Below are 20038 nucleotides of genomic sequence, written 5' to 3'. Positions count from 1 at the left end.
CTTTTTTCAGTAACTGCCTCTGTTATTTTTGTGATTTATTTATTTTACCACACCCTGTTTCAATTTAAAATTCAATTTTAAATGCCACTGTTTTCTTTTCTTATGAGTACTTGAAATCTTACATCTCAAACAAGAATTAAAATAAAGTAATTTTTCTTTTCTATAGTTGTTGCCTCTTGACAACTACTTTGCTTCTAAATTCCTGGTATTCAGAACTGCTGCATATGAAATGAAAGGATTAAATGTGAGGAAGTAGTTTGGGGAATTCATCTAAGTAGATAGATTCCCAGTCAGAGATCCCAGGATGCCATTTATCCAGCGCTGCTATTAATCTGCACTGTGATACTTGGACAAATAACTTTATGCATCCATATCCAAAACTTCCTATTTGTAGGATGTGAATAATTATGATTACTATTATACTGACATTTAGAAGACTTGGCATTATTTACTGTGATAGTATTTCTGACAACTGAAGGGTTTTAAAAAACAGAGAGTTAAACACTAAAAAATTAAATGGATATATAAGTCACTATAATTCTTACCAGGAAATATATTATGGCTAGAGTTAGTTAAACACTGAAAACCTATAATTTGGCTATTAGCAGGTGGTATGCATTTTACTAGGAAGTGTAAGTGGAGAGGACTGCCTGTCTCCTTCTGCCCAGTGTCCTGGAAGAACAGGCAGGAATAGGGTATCTCTTTTCTGCTGCTCTTTGAGGAACTTGGAAAATAAACACAAGAAAAAGACATGGTAGGAGGAAGTTAGTGGGACAATAGGGTGGGGAGGACCATAAATTCTTTCACCAAGGGAAGACTTAATGCAAGAGGTGTTTCTTTCAAACATTAATATCTTTCTATGCCAAAAAGCACAGATGCAAACCTTAGATTGAAAGTTATTTGGTCTTTTTGTTTTACTTTTGTTTGTGTTTGAAGAAAGCTGACTTACTAAGAGAATGATAGAAAGCAAAAAGCTTCAGGTGATTAAAAATTGGAGGAAAATCAGATAAAGATTAGTTTGATCGTGCATCATTAAAAAGGAGAAAATTACCTATCCAAAACTAATTCGGGCTATCAGGCCATCAGGTTGATGTTTGCAAATGGAATTTTTCAGTCCAGTGTGGGATCAAGATACGGGATTGTTTTTGTTGAAACAGTTGCTGTTGAAGTAAACTTTGGAGCCAAGTTTGTGGGAAAGATCATTTAAAAAAATGAGGCACAGTGTGCAGCAGTAATGATAAAAGTGAGGAAATTACCTTACCAGTTGGAAACAGGAAGTATGTTTTCAGTGTGGAGTCGTGTGTTAACAACTGGATCCTGGGTTCCTTTGTATTGACAGATGGTCAGCTGGAAAGATTCAGTAGCTTTTTGGCTCTGTTGGCAGGAATTCTGCCTGACAGAAAGAAATGGTGTAACTAGAGAGGCCCAAATGATGCTCAGTTTTATTGCTAGAAAACAGCATGCAGCTCAACAGAGTTGGGAAATTGTGCACCTCAGAGACTGGGAAGTGGAGTCTTAAAAGAGCTAAATCCTAATTTTTGTTGTCACAGGTAATGAAGGAATTTTTGTCATGTGAGGTGATCCTGTGTATGGTTTGTGCAGTTACAGAAAAGCATTGGTTGTTTTGTGCCAGGTTTTGGCAGTAACTCATCATCTACTCATCGCCTTGCAGTTGTAAAGGTGGTTTAAACCCACCCTTTCCTTGGGGATAACTCACACCAGGGGGGGTGAAGAGTCATATAGAGTAGTATTTGGAAACCCCGTGTTTTAATTTGTCTCTGCGTCTTTATTCTTGTACAAGAAAAATAATTATCTAGGTAATAGAACAAAGGTGGGGGCTAGTGACTTGAAAATACAAAAAAAGATGACTCTGTTGCTTGGACAGTGAGGCTCTCTGGGACACATGAAAATTTACCAAGTATTTCTGGTCTATGCCTTTGGGTCTTTATATCTGATGCTCTGATAGTTGATGACCATGTCATCCTTACTGGGCCTAACTTCAGTAGTACCAAGCTGTCTAAATTTTTAAAGGTCAGATTGATGCATCTTTTGCCTTCTGTTCACAGTTTTTTGAGGTTCATGTGTGCATATGCTTATGAATATGCAAGCTGGACAGACTAAGCTGTAAATAAATTACCTAGTAACTTCTTACAGAATGTTCCTTGATTTAGTTCCAGCAACTAGTTCATATTATTCCAAGATATGGTTTAATGTTCAGTTGTTGAACTAGTGACACTCTCCCCCTTATGTAATCACTTTTGTTGCATGTTTTCTTAATAGCTGAGAGAGGGCATTAGAAAAAGTGCTTTAGGTACTTGAGGATGTTTTGTGATTTTGGTTTCAGCTGGATGCTGAAACATCCATTCTGAATGTTTCAATAAAAAATTACCAGGAGTATTTCTCCTCTAGATGATTGAAAATCTTCCTGCATGTCTAATTCATTAATAGTTTTATTTCAAAATGGGATTCATCGACTGGAAACCATGGTAAAGTCAGCTTGGTAGTACTCTAAAAGATTACTTGGAACTGGTGATTTAATATTTATTCTGTGGCAATTATAATCTGTCTTTTTGATCTGATTTGATAGCTGAGTGCTGCTTCTTGGTAGTTGTTAACATGCTGAGGTTTTTGATACAGTCATTCAGTTCCCTCCACTGGCAGATGGATGGGGTGTACAGGCAGTGGGTGTGATGTGTGATGCACGCATTGGATCTGCCGTTTGGAGCTTGCCATTGCTGCCAAGTTTGGTCTTGTTCTCTTTGCAAAGCTTTGATTCTGATCTGTAAAAGGGCAGATCCAATTCAAGAACTAATTCTCTGTAAATTCTTAAGAAGGTAATGTCTTTGAAGTACTGCATGTAAAGCAAAATGGTTTGAGAATTCTCGATTGAAGTTTTGGATAAGCAATGCAATGTTTACATTGTTCTTTTTGGCAATAGAAATTGGTAAAAATTCCTTACATTCTGTGGAAAAGGTTACAAAGTAAATGTAAGTAAATGTTTTAAGTTTTGACTGTTTCCTCATTCCCCTGTTTCACTGGGATTTGTCTTGACTAACATTTAGCTATCGATAAGCTGGGTCATCCTGTTGGCTGTAGGTAAAGCCTGTAGAAGTGGCCAGATTACATATTAAAAGTTAGACGAGGTCAATCTCATCCCAGGTCTTTAAATAAAATAATGAAAAAGCTATAGAATTTCAACAGGGACTCATGGTACATTATTATCATTATGTTATGAACATAGTTATTTCAACTTCTAAAATGACTTCTGAAATTACTGATAAATACTACATGGAATGTGATGCATAAGTTTACCTTTTTTTTTTCCCTTCTTCTTTTTTGCTTCCTTTCCCCATATTCCTTTCTTCATCTCCAGGATGCAGCATCTCTTGGGTCTCAGAAGGGTGGAATAACAAAACAAGGATGGCTGTACAAAGGCAACATGAATAGTGCAATCAGTGTGACAATGAGAGTAAGTTTAGGAATATCTTAGATATGGTAAAGAACTGAACACTGGTATTAAATTTCCCTGTGTCTTGGAGACGTCAATTCGTATGTGGTTTGATTCTAAAAACAATTGTATGGAAAGAAAGAGGGAAGCTTGTATGTACTTTATATATCTGAAATCTTGCTTTTATTTTATTATATGTAAATCAGAAAAAAAAAATGAAAAAGCTAGTATGTGGGAGGAATTAAATTTTCCTAGCTGTACCCTGGTGTCATTTTAGTAGAAAAGGGACCGTGTCATACTGGGGGGGGAGTGTTGTTGTTTGTTTGTATTGCTATATTTTATATAAAACTATAATTTTTTAATTTGCCTCTTATGTATATTATAGAGTCAGTTTTAAATGCCTTTCAATAAGTCAAAAATACTGTCAAATTATGTAGTACAATCCTGCTGCAGATATCCTAAGTTAATTTTTTTTAAATTAATGGTTTCTGTTTTATTTTCTGTGGATACTGATTAGGTTATCTGTAAATAAAAGCTTTTTTTCTATTAACTACTATGTAAATAGCACTTATGAGTATTGTAATAGGAAGCTGATTAGTACTAGTGTTGTCACTGTCCTTCTTTCCTCCTTTCTTTTTACTAGTCATTTAAAAGAAGATTTTTCCACTTAAGCCAGCTTGGTGATGGATCCTATAATCTAAATTTCTACAAAGATGAAAAAATATCAAAAGAACCTAAAGGATCAATATTTCTAGATTCATGCATGGGAGTGGTTCAGGTAATTATAATTATTCTGCCTGTTTGCCATTTAATTCTGTATTTATTAGCAAATGAAATTGTATTTAAAATATGGATAAGTGTTGTTGAATGTAGATAAGTGCCTGTTATGAAGAGGAACAAATAGACATGCTGCATCTTGCCAAAGCACTGAACAAGATTTCAAAGGGCAGGAGACTGAATTTTTGAAATCTTTTTGAAAAGAACATAAATTGCTAGTTGATGTAAAGTATTTAGCAAACCAAATTTTAAGGCAAATGCACAAAGAACCCCAAACTTGGCAAAGTCATGACAGCATAAAATTGAAGTTTATTTCAGTTAGATTTTGTGCTTGCATGAGCTGTAAAATGTTTTGCATAGCTTCTTGTGTGGGATTTTTGTTGCGGGAGTTGTATTGAATTCAAACACCCTTCCAGATGCTTTCATTTGACCTTTATAATGTTACTTTTCTGTGCTTTTCTTTATTTTGAAAAGTTACAGGCTTTGGTAAAATGTTTGTCAGTAGCAAGTGCCAAAGAAAAGATTATTTTTCTTTTTTTGTTTTTTGTGATTCTGCTATGTATTTATAGTACAGCATGTAACTGCTCTGTTAGGCACAGCATACCTGGAAAAACCCCATGAGTCTTGGGGGTTTTTTTAAACTTGTACAGAAATAGGCAGAGTTTAATAAAAATGTATTCTTAAATAATATTTTTTTAGTTTAAAGTTGTTTGGAGATTACGCTAAGAGATAAAAAAGCTTTACGGAGGATTTTTTTTCCCCAAATATTGTAGTATTGTTTTTGGATACACATTTGAAGGTAACTAGTATGAAAATCTTATAACTGTAATAAATTTTATTTTGCTGCAAGTTCTAGATATAATTGTTTTGCCTTAGAGATACTATTCTGGGCAACTTTACTGAAATGAGTTTGATCTGTGTTTTTAAAACAAGCCAACACATGTAAAAGTGGTTCCTAAACAGGGCCGTAGTCTCATCAATATGTGCAAGTACTGACGGAGGGTGCCAAGAGGGCAGAGCCAGGCTCTGCTCGGGGCTGCCCAGTGGCAGGGCTGGAGGCAATGGGTACAGCCTGAAACACAGGAGTTACCTCTGAACATCAGGGAACTGTTTGCCCCTGTGAGGGTGACCGAGCGCTGGCACAGGCTGCCCAGAGGTTGTGGAGTCTCCATCCTTGGAGATACTCAAAAGCTTCCTGGCCACGATCCTGTGCTAAATGGCTCTAATTGGCTCTGCTGGAGGAGGGAGTGTTGGATGAAATGACGACCAGAGGCCCCTTCTAACCTCTAACCATTCTATCGTTTTGGGATTTAAAACCTGAAAATCTCTTTTTCTCATACATACTTTCATACTGTTCCATACTTTCTGTTCCGTCAGTTCAATCCAATTAACCTCAAATTTCCTCAGACTCTGCCAGGAGCTTGCTTTTAAAAAAAAAAAAAAAAAAGTACTACTGTTCTTTTGTTCTTCTGCAAGTAGGGCTGATACTGTAATCTTTAAGTAAAACTGTCCTTTGGATGCTTTAAAAGTTATAGTTGGCTGTGTCTCTAACGCTGTACTGTATTGTACAGTACCCTCAGTGTTGATCTTGGCATCTGGTCTTCAAAACTGCATGTAAAAATTTGAGACTAATTGTGAATTAGCATCAGGTACAAAATCGAAACCAGTTAATCCTCAATTCCAAGAAGCCAACTAGTCATTCAGTGGCTAGAATAAAGACATTTGGAAATAGCTTTTTTCTTCGCTTGAATTGTTGGTGAGGGGCAAGTAAATGCTGATTTGAACTATCAAATATTACAACATCCCTACTCCAGATGTGTAGTTTTATTATCTTGTGTTATGTCCTGTGGCCTCTCTGGCTGATCTTGTTGTTTTACTGTTACTTATTATTGGTGTTGAATTACCATTTAAAAACTCTTATGGGCAAAAAGTGGTATCTACACGGTAGAAATTGCACTTCTATTTAACAGCAGAGGAAAATACAGGAGAAGATTTGTAAGGACCCCAGCCGTGGTACTTTGAAGTAGTCTGACATGGAATTCATAGAAATGGTTGTTCTTGAGTAGGCATTTTGCTCTCAGAATGAAACTAATTGTTTCAGAGGCGGTCTTTTTAGTGAGGGGAGATTACTTCCTATTGCATTAGTATTTCAAAGACACTGGATGCCCGAGAGAAAAATACTGACTTTACTAACAGACATGAAGTTAGAACAGAATATGCTTCCTCATCAGAACTTGTATCATGAGGAATGCTGAATTTGTGCAGTAGGGGGGTTTTGTTTGATTGGGGTTTTTGGTTTGGGTGGATTTCTTTTTTTTCCCAAACTTAAATAAAGAGTTATTTAAGAATTAATATAATTAAGTTATAAGAATTCCCAGAATTCTGTTTGGTGTTTTTGGATTTGGTTTTGTTTTGTTGGGGTTTTTGTTTTAATACTAAATTATATAGAGACTTTTCTGATCAGAGATGTGGAGCACATAATATATGCAGTGTATCTATTCACACATCCAGCCATATGTATAGGTATAGTCACTCTAATTCAGTGTTTTGTGAAAACTGAGATGTGTGACATCTACTGCCTGTGTCCAAGTTTTATACTGTGAAACTTAGAGGTTATTGTTCTTAGGATTTTTCATTTATTTCAGCACTGATTTCAGCTGGTAAGATTGCCTTAGGTCTAATGTCCACACTTCTGTTTGTATCCTTAACAGAAGCTCATATTTGGTAGAAAGCTGACTGTTTTGTCAACAAGTAGTTAGTCTGTTAATTGAAGAATCTGAGATGTAGTGAAACAAATATGTAATTTGGCATTTAACTTCAACAAAAAATTCCCCAACCATTAAGTCTGTCTTACTGTTTGTTTTAATGTTTATCTAATGAATTACTGATTTTTAAAACTAAATTGATGATAATGTAGAATTTTCATATAAGACTTCTGAATTCATTCCCAGAAGCATGAGTCAGGCTAAGTAGCATTTGAAACCCTGATTTAAATTGTGCAGAGAAGGATGACAGAAATGGTTGAGGAAAAAAGGAGGAACTTCCCAACTTTATGTATATCTATATGACTAACAATATCAGGGCATTCAGGGTTGATGTTGATTATAGTTTTACCTCCAGTGTAAAATCGCAGTGTGCAAACAGTTGTCACTCAAATATAATAGAGTTTCATGCTTTTTATTTTCTTTTTTTTTCAGTAGACATTAGCTATTTTCATTTCTAGGTGATCTGAGTACATAAAGAATTCATACTTGGAAATTTGATTTTTTGGGTTTTTATAAAATGATTGCAAGCAGAATGATGACTGAAAACTGGGAAACAGGCTGTTCTCCTTCCTACTTTCACTTGTTGCAGTGCTACAAATAGCTTCAAAAGGTCAAATGTCAGAGACCAAAAAGTGTAATTATGATACATTTGTTCAAAATATCAAACTGTATTTTTGTATAGAATATCTGAAATGTGTATAACTTCCTTTGGTTGTGGTTAGACAGTATGTGAAGTGCTGCACAGGTCTTTTATTTTCTTGTAGAACAATAAAGTCAGACGTTTCGCATTTGAGCTCAAGATGCAAGACAAGAGTAGTTACCTTTTAGCTGCAGACAGTGAACTTGAAATGGAAGAGTGGATAAACACTCTGAACAAAATCCTTCAGCTTAACTTTGAGGCTGCAATGCAAGAAAAAAGAAATGGCGAGTCCCACGAAGGTAAGCAGGGTTCCTAGCAAGGCTAATGCAGTTATGTGACCACATTGTCTTACATGCATTTTGGAAAGAAAGGCTTTATTTTTTTTTTGTGGCTCAATTTTTTTTGTTTTCTTTGATCGTAAAAATTACAGGCCTTTTTACTGTTTTTACTTTCAACTGATGAGCATTTTGACCTTTTGGGCATTAAAATAGTACTGTTCTGTATTGATTCCAGTCGATTCAAGTCCAGAAGATATTTAGGAGACTGATCAAGTCTAGAAAAGTAGAACTCACAGTGTCAAATCAGGACTGAGGCAGTTTAAGGAAAAAAAGAAACTTAGGATGGACTTCTTTTGAAATGTGTAAAATGCTGCTGAAAATGAAATAATCTGTTCTGTGGTCACTGTAGGTAGAAATTGTGGTTACAGTGTGGGGCTTAAATTTAAATATAACTCCCTTGTCCGCAAATGTTTCCTGCAAGTATTGAAATAGATTGCTTTCTGTTGGAGCCCTTTAAGAATCTATAAGGAATGTGACGTATGTCACCAGTATTTCGGTGACAAAAGGATAGTCTAGATGTCCTCTCATTCACTTTTCCTCCTGAGAGTGGATGGGGAGGGAAGCTGGTGTGAAACCAACTGTATGCATATCCAGAAGAACCTGGAGGATATTACAGAAGGTTGTTTTTTTATACAAAGTACCAAAAAGGGATCATTAGAGTTTAAAATGAGATATCACACAGTCTTCAGAGATTGTCACAATTTAGTGTGATGTTTGCAACAAAAGCAAATCTGAAAAGGAGAAGATTCTAGCTCTGGGAAAGACATTTTGGTCTGTGGTCCTTAGTTGACCTTAGAACTGCAAGATGTTTATAGCTAAAATGAATGGCTGCTTTGTAAATCCAGTAACTGTTGGTGAGTAGAGCTGGGAACCTAATGAACAGAGGGAACTGGTTTTGAAGTCAAGTTACAATGCAGAGTGGAAAGAGTAATGTAAGTTTGTGCATTGAGTATCTCTTTGCCCCATGCAGATATCAAAATTAAAATTAAAGATGTGTTCTGGTAAGACTAGAAATAACTGCTACGTTAGCGATTTTTGTAAATAGTTACATCTTTCAATAAATGTCTTGGGGTGTCTTTATGATGTGTATCCCATATCACTGCATGAAAATGATGCAGTTGTCCACAACCTATTTACGTTAACAATTGTCATTTTTGAGTGGGTAGGAGATTAAAAAAAATGAAATCCTTTTGCTATGGAATTTTGTGAGCACTTCGGAATTTTTGTATTCATTTTAAAATGAGGTTTTATAATTTCAGATGATGAACAAAGCAAACTGGAAAGCTCATCAAGTAGTTTTGATAACTACTATCCTGAAATTGCCAAGGTAATATATATTGTAAATGTCAACTTGGGATATAAAATAGTAAACATAAGTTAGCCACACAAACTTTCAGTAAAGGTAAGGCATTGGCTTGTAGCTTCCAGTCAGTTTGTGGTACTTGGAAAGCTTAGAAGCTCTTTTGTGAATAGATATGGTTATTGAGCTTCTTTATTTTCTGCTTTTGGAAGGAAACTAGATACTGTCTTGAAGTTTCCTATATAAATCTTGATATGCTGTTTAAATGCAGCATGTCTTATTATTTTATTAATTTATTAATTCATTATATTTTATCAGTTTGTATCAGTTTGTTGCATTCAGGTAAGTGCTAAAGTATTTCTATAGAAATCTAGTTATACTGAAGTCAAGTTTTATTTTTATACTTAGAAATCCAGAGCAGTTTAATAGCAGTGATGAAGTGAATGTATTTTAAGATGTTTGTTTATAATGAGCTGGCAGGTCCATGGATGCTTCCTGTGTTGCCATGGTTCTTGCTTTTCAATTTTGTTCTTAGAGAAGTGTGGTGGAAACAAGAATGAAATAAAATGGAAACAAATAGAAAATAACAGTAACTCTTCCTCAGCCCATTTGAAAAACTTTATTTCAGTTAAATCAGTGAGTTGTGTGTTGCAATCAGTTTTGTAAGGGAGAAATTTTTGTTAAATCACCCAAGAAGTGGAACTGGTGACCTTTTTTATTGAAGCTGCAGAATCCAAACTCCTTTCTGTGACTTCCTTACATTCTTCTGTGTGGTACAGCCTGGAGTATTGAATTTTTTCTGCTTGACCATTCTCTGGAATGCTCTCCCTTTCTTTTCTGAGGATCTGGCTGACCTAGTAACTACTCCTGAAAGTAGTGCAGCTTATGAACTGAGAACAAGCAAACCAAATTCTATCTATTACAGTAGCTAACATATCAAAGGATCCATTCAGAAGACATTAACAAGCTTTTAGCACCCAAATTGGTTTGCTGACTTAATTCTTTCTGTTATTGCTTTGTAATCAATTTAGCACATGTACACAGAAAGCTATTATGTGATAATCTAGCACCAAATATGGCTGTACTTGGAAATTAATTGGGATTGTGGTGCATATAATCAAGGCTTCCTTGAAAGGGCTGTAAGCATCAAACAGCATATTTGCATGAGGCAATGAAAATTTATTTCATAAATAAGTGTGGAATTGGATGCTCGTATTATATGGAAGATTTTTCTTTCTTTATAGTCAGTTATTTTAGTGCTTATGGTCCATATTCCTTCCAGAGGGGACTTTACTTCAGGGCTGCAGCACCTGCATGTAGTTCTAGTACTACAGTTGCTACTTCCTGTTTTCATAACTTTTGGATCAGAAGCATGCAGCTCTTAAAGCTCATTATTTTTTAGAATATTATTTTTGCTTAGCTCTTTAAGCACTGGCATGTCATTATTATTATTTATTCCATGGTTATAAGCCATTTACATTTCTGTTTCCTTCAACATAATTTTTTTTTATTTCCCCTTCTAATTCACCTTTACTAAACACTGCCTTTCAAAATAAAATTTGCTCTAATGTATTTTCCTAGCCTTTTTTTTCCTGAGGAAAAGTACAGGGAAAACTCTGCCCATTTGCATTACTCTTTGTCTTGTAACTTGATTGCTTTATATAAATGGTGTTTGTTTGGAGGGTTATTTTGTCCTTTATTCTTTCTTGCCTTGTCTTTTCAGCTGTTGTTTGGATTTGGTTCTTTTTTCCCCAGTGGAAGCCTTGCAAGGCATTGGGCCTTTTAGAAGAGTTTATAGCTGCTCTATTATTTTTGTTGGTTCTAGGAGGAGAATTTCACAATAGCTGACCTCATATCCTTATGAGGAGAGAGAAATTCCTTCAGGGGTGATTGTAGAGCACCTGACAGTAGGGGAAAAAACAGACTTCCTAGGAAGGGTTTTAACCCTTGTGAGTACATACATCTCCAAGCCTTCATTCTTCTATCAATAGCTGTTAGTTTATAACGTAAACTAAATAAGTGGTATTTTGCACTTCAGTACATACATGTGCACACATCTATCTTAATCTGTGTCTTTTGTACCTATTTCATGTTCCATTTACCTGTAATTTAAGTACCAGGAGTGAATATAGGGGTTTTGTAGTGGATTTTTTTTTTTGTGGTTGGTTGGGGTTTTTTGGGGTTGTTTGTTTTTGTTGTGTTTATTAATTTTAAAACAAATTAGACCTCTGAAATAACTGTGACTGTCATGATCAGTGTGCCCAAGCACCTCCTTAACCATTATGGGTCCCAGAATACCTTGAGGTGGGAAAATACCGTCTCAGTTTTACAGATGAGGAAATAAAATTAAAGAGCCGCTGCTGTGCTACAGGGTTGATGGTTACATGCATTTTCAGTTCTTGAGTTCTGACAACTGCCCCATATCTGTCAGTCAAAAATGCATGTTTTCATCTGGTCTTAGTGCACAAAACACTGAAGAATCTAAAAACTATTCAAGATGCTTTAGCTGAAACAGTTTCTGTCTAGCTCCTATGGCTAGGTAATCTTCTTCCTCAGTTCTTGCCACTAAATATTACCTTTGCAAAACATGCACACAACTTTCTTGCCATCCTTAAACTTTTTCACATTTCCTGTATTTCTCAATTATACCAGTTGTTCAACAAGCTAATTCTGCCAGTACTCTGCTGGTATTGAGTATCTGGGTCGTCTCTTTCACAGCAACTCTCCTCTTCTCTTCTTTTTGTGTTAAAGTTAACAAAGTAAAGTAAATAAAAACTATTGGAGCACTTATATTCAAAGTAGCACCTCAGAAGTTTTTCTTCTGTAATACATCCTTTAAGTCAAATTCTTTTTTAAGTTCCTGTTATCAACCTAAAAATAGGGTTATGAGCTCTTAGAGATTATGTTCTTTTGTTTTGTTTTTTCTTTCTCTTGAGACATAGTAGAAGTTGCTTCAGTCTCCAGCAAAGCAGATGTAGACAGTAGATCACTTCCTTCTGATGGTCAGTGATGAGCATTTTGGGTTTGTAACTTCTTTTAACCCATACAGGCTGATCCAAAAGGAAACACCTGCCTGTAATGTAATATTTTTGTATCCTTGTTTAGCCAGCTGCTACTTTAAGAATGGCATTTCTCCTGCATGGGTAATTTTGGCACATGCATATGTGCATTTGTCATATTCTGTGACTTTAAAAATCATAGAATACTCTTTAAATAATACCTCTTTCAAAAAAGGTAACCTACATATGCCATCAGTTTTCACATTCTATTTTGGTCCACTTCACTTTTGTTTTACTGTTAATAGATAGGTATCCACAAATCCCAGGCAGTGTACAGTGAACTCTGCAAAGTTACTTTTAAATGTGAGGGGTTTATCTTTTGGAAGTTTTTGGGTTTTCTCCAGTTACCCACAGGAAAACCACTTCTTTGGCAGTAGAGCTCAAGAAAAGTTAAAAAAAAAAGCAACCAAGAGAAAGAAAAAAGAAAGAGAGCTATGATAGTGTTTCTTAATTTAGGTGATCTGTTGTTTTCTGAGCAGTCTTATGGTCTCAGGATAGCTCTGAGCTTTAACCTACAGTCATACTACGTGTTTTTATTTAAATGAAATAGGGTTATGAAAGTTATTGTTTAAGGAGGCAGATATTGAAGTTACACTGAAGTGTACTTCCCATGAGCTTGGAAGGTTGCATGTTGCTGATGGAAGTTTTTATATCTCTAGGACTGGAAAAAAGCGTTTAGAGAAGAGACTCCCACTTTTGCTTGGTCTTGTTGGATCAATGTAAACTAAGGAGGTACAAAGCTCAGTAAGGGAGAAATGAATGCATGAATCAAAAATGTGTGAAGCTTTGAACATCACAGAAAAAGGCATGAAATTAAAGCCCATTTTAATAGTGTGATACCAAAACTTTTCTTCTTATTTTGAACAGAGTACCAGAGAAGCAGAAATCAAGCTGAAAACTGAAAGCAGAGTTAAACTTTTTGCCTTGGATCCAGATGCACAGGTTAGACTTCTTACAAGGAAGCAGGTTTTTTTATGTTGATCCTTTTGAGATGAAAACCAACTTACCTTAATTTTTCTTTTGTCTTTTTAAAGAAACTTGACTTTTCTAGTATTGAACCAGAAGTGAAGCCATTTGAAGAGAAATTTGGAAAAAAAATTCTTGTAAGGTGTAATGATTTATCTTTTAATTTGCAAAGCTGCATCGCAGAAAATGAAGAAGGACCAACAACAAATGTAAATAATGAATCTAATTACTTTCTGTTAATTCAGAAATGAATGTCTTAATATTTGATTAGCACTATCCTTAATGGCAGGGATTCCTTGCTGTGATTGAGAAATTTATATTATGGGGGTTTTTACTCTTTTAAATCAAAATGAAAGCCTAAATCCTACAAAAAGTAACTTTGCTGCTAATATTTTTGTTGGATGGTGGAGAGAGAAATTTTTCTTTAACTGTCTTTTACATCTTGTCCGTAATACCTAGGGTGATGGCCATATGTGTTTATGAAAATGTGACTTATCTTTTTATACGCATTTTTGCAGTGATCTAGGTGCCATCACTGATAATTGATTCCTTTTCTTTTTTTTTTTTTTTTAATGTCTAGGTAGAACCTTTCTTTGTCACATTGTCACTATTTGATATTAAAAACAACAGGAAGATTTCAGCAGATTTCCATGTTGATTTGAACCACGCCTCAGTAAGGCACATGCTGTCCAGTGCATCTCAACAAATGATGAATGGCAGTGGTGATAGTTTACACAGAATTCAGGACATTCATGAAACTGTGTTGCAATATCCAAAGCAGGTAAGAACTAGTAACCTGAAGAACTAGTAGGATTTTGGATACAAGTTTCCTACGTTATTTCATTGGCTTTCTTTTATGTGATGTAATACGTCCATTTTCCTTCTATATTTATCTCTCATTTTATTTCTAGGGAATATTCTCAGTCACATGTCCTCATACTGACATTTTCCTTGTGGCTAGAATAGAAAAGGTATTACAGGGAAGTATTACACATTGTGCTGAACCATATATGAAAAGTTCAGATTCATCAAAGGTATGTTATTTTCTTCTGTGGTATGAAAAAAATGCTGAGGCAAACCAGATTGATTTCAAATTAATCAATATAAATCAAAATCTTAGTTGTTTTATAGTAAATTCATATAACTGGATGATTTGATGTAGTATGTTATAATTATTTTCAGTAACTATTATTCCATTATCGATAAAAGAACGTTTCATTGGAAACATTTATTTCACTTTTTATAATTGTGACAATGTAATTTTTATAATGTCTTTAAGTAAACTGTTTTGACAAAAGAATACTGGACTTCAGTGTAAAAGTTGAGTTGAAAATGGTGAAACAGTGAAATATTAAATATAGATCATAAATTAACCGTATGTCTCTCTTAGTTAATGCATCTTAGTGTAACATTGTTGGCATTTTTTTTTTTCTCACTTTTTGGTGACAATAGTTTACTGTAACCTTATCTGCACACTTGCTGGCTTTTTCCTCCAGAACCACTGAGATGATTAAGCTTCTGGTTTTATCTATAAAATGCTTTGCAGATTTGATAGAACCCCAAATCACTTCTGGAAATAATCCACTGGAACATCTTAAGTTTCCAGGAATCTAGGATGACATAACATTTTGATGTTCTCTGAAACACATCTACAGAAGTTTTGTTACTTGCTTCTTCTCGTTTGTCAGTGAGGAAGTAGAGGCTTAATTTTGTTGATTTACAGTTATGCTTAAGTAGCTGGACCAGCATACAGGAGAAAAGTGTTTTTGTAAGCAGTGTCAGCCAGCTACTGTTGACGTTCTGCCTGTTTTCAGCTAAGAAGAAACAGTTAACTTTCAGTCTTTGCAGAGCAACAGTGTTCTTTCTTACAAATTTGATTCTGGTAAAGCTACATGTAAAAAACCATGTATTTTTCACTTGGTCTTAATATAGATCAGCCTACTGATTTGTTTTTCCAGGAATGCTTGAGTTGGTTTTTTTTCTCCCCCAGCTATTGTTGGAAAACAGCAGCTTTGTATTTCAGGAGTCCGGTTTTGATGTTGACGGTTACTGAGTTAAAATAAACCTGAACTGAGTGGGTGATTTTGGTGTGCTTGGGCCTGAGCCATGGGGGAAAGTTAAGTAAGCCCAAGTGTTCCCATATTTGATGCCGAGTTCTAGACTTGTAGTTGCCTTGTACGATGGGAGTAGACAATAGGAATGCTCATGGTTACATTAACTTATGCTTTCTGGTGTTCAATTGCTTATGGTTTTAGACAAATGAATGCTTAGTTTGAATTTTTCTTCTGTTCTGGTTCTCAGGGACTGCACTGTATTAATCTGAAACAAAATAGAACAGTACCAGCTGTATAGGCCTCCATGTGGGTCAGTGTAGGGAGCGAGTTCCAGTTCCCTGCAAAATTACTACTCTGGACGAGAAAAAAGGAAAATGGAAGCAGCAAATTCTATAGCCAAAAAATCACTTTTTCTCCCCTTAAATGTTGAATACTTACCAAGGTTTTATGTTTCCGAGTGCTATTTCCCCCTTATTACAGGAAAGGGTAATGGGGAGTCCACTCAAACACATGAGCAGAATCAGCTCTTTATAATATCTACAGCACAGATCAGGGTTAATACTCAGGGAGTTTTACTCTGTAGGTGGCTTTGCCTCTGGCAAATAGTTTTGCTCTGTGTGGACACACAGGAAAAGCTGATTTCTGGAAAAGAGAAGCCCAAGTGGTTCAGCTTAGTGTTGAACATCTCAAACCAGTGCTTTTTTAGCTCTGATTGTTGTCTGTGTTTGTTCTATATAATGGAGTTTTTTGTTCATTTAAAAGTTAACAAAATCAAGAATTTAAACTTTTAATGTAAACAATGTTGCAATGCCCTTACATAGGGTTGTCCATGTGGTCTTCATACAACTCTTCCCCACAGTTTGTGTGTATTTGTAATACAAATATTGCAGGGTATGGTACTACTTATTGTGCAGGAATGTGTTTTGGTACACAGGGTGAGAGGTGGATATTGGCAGGGGAGCAAGTGAGAGAGGAATTGTTGGGGTTTCTTTTTTGTAGTTGGAGTTTTGTTTTAAAAAACAGTTGAATTTTGCTCTAACTTTCCATCTATATTCTGTATATAATAATATTTCTCTTGCTTAATTAAGTATTTTGTATCAGAAGTGTAGGAGGGTCTGTTTTCACTCACGAAATACTGTGAAATCAGCAGGCTGTGCTTAACCTGAAATGAATCATTAAGAGGCATTATCAGTTGTCTTTCCCCTCACATACTTAGGATCAATCTTTAATCTTCTAAAGAAGATTTTCTAATTGATATCAGTGTCAATATGTGGGGTTTTTTCTTGTGTACTAATGGTTCAGAAAAACGTAGCTTTTCAAATCTTATGTCCCTTGCAGGTTGCACAGAAAGTTTTGAAGAATGCTAAGCAGGCATGCCAGAGATTAGGTCAATATAGAATGCCTTTTGCCTGGGCAGCTCGGTGAGGACAAATCTCGTCAATCTGTATTTTTTTCCTAACTTTTCTCTAACATGGTTTTTTGCATCTCCCATCTTGTAAAACTTAATGTGCTATTTAAATTATTTCTTGTTTTGCTTTCAATTAACCAAAGATTTGCAACAAACTTACCCTTCAGCTCTGTAGTAGGAAAAAAGTTATAAAGATTCATTACATTATTATTCAAACTATTAATATTGCCAGCTGTTTTCTGTTGCCAATATTTTTTATGTTATTAAGAATGCCATGGTTCACACTTTTTTGTTAGACTGAGCTATTTATATGCTAAACTCACCTACAGTGGCAAGAATATTAAGTGCTTAATATGAAGGATGATGCAGTATATTCTGATTTGTAATAAAGAAATTTCCTGAAATGAATTTCAACACTTTCATAAACTCAGCTGAAAGCAAGATTTTTACTTTCAGGACATTGTTTAAAGATGCCTCAGGAACCCTGGACAAAAATGCAAGATTTTCTGCTCTCTTCAGACAAGACAGTAATAAGCTCTCAAATGAAGACATGTTGAAATTGTTAGCAGATTTCAGGAAGTAAGTCTGATTTCCCCACTTGAAAAAACAAAAACAAACCGACCTGAAACCCCTCACTCCTAACCCTAACCACACCATATTTTTAATGGTCTTGAATTGGAACATTTAATATTTTGATACATGTATATATATGTGTGTCTTTCACATCAAATACAGAATCTGTATAAATATAATCAAGGCCTTCAAACAAGCTACAGATTTTTCTTTTACAGTGTTTGGGGGCTACAAGCAGAACTGAAGTATTATCCCACACGTAACATGCAATCAGCATCATATCCTGAAGTATCTCTGTGCTAGGAGTTATGTTTGCACAATATGCTCTTCTGTTTCTCAAAGGAAAACAAGTATGAGCATAAATCATCTGTTCCCTGACCTTGGACAGGGGATGCTGGCTCTCAGAGAAAGGGATTCAAGCAAGGCTCCAGCCCACCTTCCTTGCGAATGCGCGTGTCCCAGGATGGCTAAATAACAGAACTTTGGTTATGGGTTTTTTTTCACAAAGTATTCTTAAAGATTTCATCAGTTTGTGTGTAAGGCTTAAGAATATATTACTGATAGATGACCATGTTCATGAAGTCATTAATCCCCTTACTAAACAGGATGTAAAATAATAGAGCTATCTCTGCTGCTTTGCAAAGAAGTTTCCACTTCTGTTACAGTACACTTAGCAGGAGTGGTACTAACTTGAACAATCACTAAGCACAAAGGCACAGGATATAGTTTCTTTTTTCTTGCTTACCAAATCTGATAAGGGGATGAGGTTTGTAATAGATATTTTAGCTCAGTTTTAGCAAGTGGCTGAAGGTTTCACTGAACTTTACATAGCAGTGAAATTGCTCTGCGTACTGATACTCCTTGCCCTAAATGCTATTACTGGAATTGAAACGAACAGTAAATTATCCTGCCCCACCACTTTGTGAGTTAAGGAAGTGCTTTTGGGTATTTTAGCATCCTGTTTGTGGAACCATGTACAGTATTTCACAGCAATTACAGTAAGAAAGAGGTTCTAATGTCTAAGGCATATCTATTGGAATTAGAATCCCGACTCCAGCCATAAGTTTGTTTCATAGCATGGGATTGTATTTTGGGAAAACTTTGCATCCACTTGCTGTGCAATAATTTAAAAAAATCATGCTGCTGACTATCTTTACTAGTAAAGGGTTCTGCATGGTTTGGCCATGGAAAATACTTGTACTTCATGTTTCTGAAATAGCAGCGACAAGATAACATCTATAGTTGGTGGGTTTTGCAGGGTGAATTGTTAGTCTAGAAAAAGGAGGAGGTCGGAACTTGTTGATTTCTCTTCCCCTGGGTTTATCCTACCACCATGAATGCTTATCAGTGGCCACTGAGATTTAGAAAACTTACTTACAGTTCCCTCTTTGCTGCAAATGAAAGTGATTTACTACATGGCAGACAAAACTTGCCTTGGACAAAGTGTTTCATTTTGATTTAAAGAAGAAAAAACGTGTGTTTTTCCATGATCTTTGACACACTGGTGTATTGAGTCTTTTTTTTTCCCCTAAGAATTTAAAGGAAGAGAAAACTGTGTATCTAGGCAAAAAGCAAGACCAGATCAGTCATGCACCCTCAAACCACCTTTCCTCTCATACTCCTATTTCAGGATATTACTTTTGCCTCTGTTTCCTATTATCTGTTTTGCTTGCATCTGATTTGCATGTAGCCTGACTGAGGTGGTTTTGTTTTATTTTTTTTCCTTCCTACAGACCTGAAAAGATGGCCAAACTTCCTGTTATTTTAGGAAATCTGGATGTTACAATTGACAATGTGTCACCAGATTTTCCAAGTAAGTGTTAACAAACACTGTTAAATGGACATTCAGGCTTTTTCCTCTTCAGTGCTTTATTTGTTTTTTTCAATGTATTTTCAGATTATGTTAACTCATCATACATTCCCATGAAACAGTTTGAAAACAGTATCAAGACACTAGCAGCATTTGAAATAGAGGAGTTTGTTCCCTGTATACCAAAATGCACTCAGCCTTTTACCATCTACAACAATCATCTTTATGTTTATCCAAAGCACTTAAAATATGACAGTCAAAAGACTTTTGCAAAGGTGAGTATAGGAAAACTGTACCTTCTTCTTTCTTGGGGTTGGTTAAGATTGTTTATGTATTTATATCTGTGATGATCCTTATGATTAATTGCTTGTGTTTATGTTTTTAACAACTGCTTTAGGCTAGAAATATTGCAGTGTGCATTGAGTTCAAGGATTCTGATGAGGAGGATTCTTTGCCTTTGAAGGTCAGTCTTTTCATTTTTGTGGCTGATAGAAGTAAATAGTGAGCAGTTAGCTAAGTAACACAGTAGTACTGGATTAACTAATCTAGTTTGGGATGGTGGCTTGAGAGTGACTTCTGGATGGCTTGCTTGTTTCTGATTTAAGGTATTTCTAAAGAGTCCTCAGAGCATTTAGTGTCTTTAATATTTCTTTACTAAAATTCCAAGAATAAACTTGTTGCAAACGAGGGTAGCTTATGCCTGCTCCCCAGTAAGTTAAAACCATTAAAGCTTTAGATCAATTTCAGAGCCAACCTCCATTTTTATGAGCTATCACAGTGTATAAAAGTTGCCTGGAAGAACAGAAGTAGAGAAATGTAGAGACATCCAAAGTGAAATCACAGTGTCAGCTCTACTGCACAGCAGGCAAGACTACACATCATGTAAAGAAACCAAGTTAA

The 20038-nt window shown here is 35.5% G+C and overlaps 1 protein-coding gene across 22 annotated transcripts in view; it reads left to right on the top strand.

Moving 5' to 3' along the window:
- The window catches only part of DOCK9 (dedicator of cytokinesis 9), a 117173-nt gene that overhangs the window by 51122 nt on the left and 46013 nt on the right, over window positions 1–20038 (top strand). For all 22 annotated transcript variants that reach the window (XM_048295862.1, XM_048295858.1, XM_048295856.1 and 19 more), the window contains exons 6-18: window positions 3374–3469; window positions 4092–4226; window positions 7755–7929; window positions 9228–9295; window positions 13195–13269; window positions 13362–13502; window positions 13874–14074; window positions 14205–14327; window positions 16686–16768; window positions 17212–17334; window positions 19062–19141; window positions 19226–19413; window positions 19536–19601. In XM_048295862.1, coding sequence (XP_048151819.1) covers window positions 3374–3469; window positions 4092–4226; window positions 7755–7929; window positions 9228–9295; window positions 13195–13269; window positions 13362–13502; window positions 13874–14074; window positions 14205–14327; window positions 16686–16768; window positions 17212–17334; window positions 19062–19141; window positions 19226–19413; window positions 19536–19601 — 1554 coding nt within the window. The remainder of the gene's footprint in view (window positions 1–3373; window positions 3470–4091; window positions 4227–7754; window positions 7930–9227; window positions 9296–13194; window positions 13270–13361; window positions 13503–13873; window positions 14075–14204; window positions 14328–16685; window positions 16769–17211; window positions 17335–19061; window positions 19142–19225; window positions 19414–19535; window positions 19602–20038) is intronic.

Source organism: Corvus hawaiiensis, chromosome 2 (assembly GCF_020740725.1).
Source record: "Corvus hawaiiensis isolate bCorHaw1 chromosome 2, bCorHaw1.pri.cur, whole genome shotgun sequence".
Taxonomy (NCBI): domain Eukaryota; kingdom Metazoa; phylum Chordata; class Aves; order Passeriformes; family Corvidae; genus Corvus; species Corvus hawaiiensis.
This window is presented reverse-complemented; position numbering and strand designations above follow the sequence as displayed.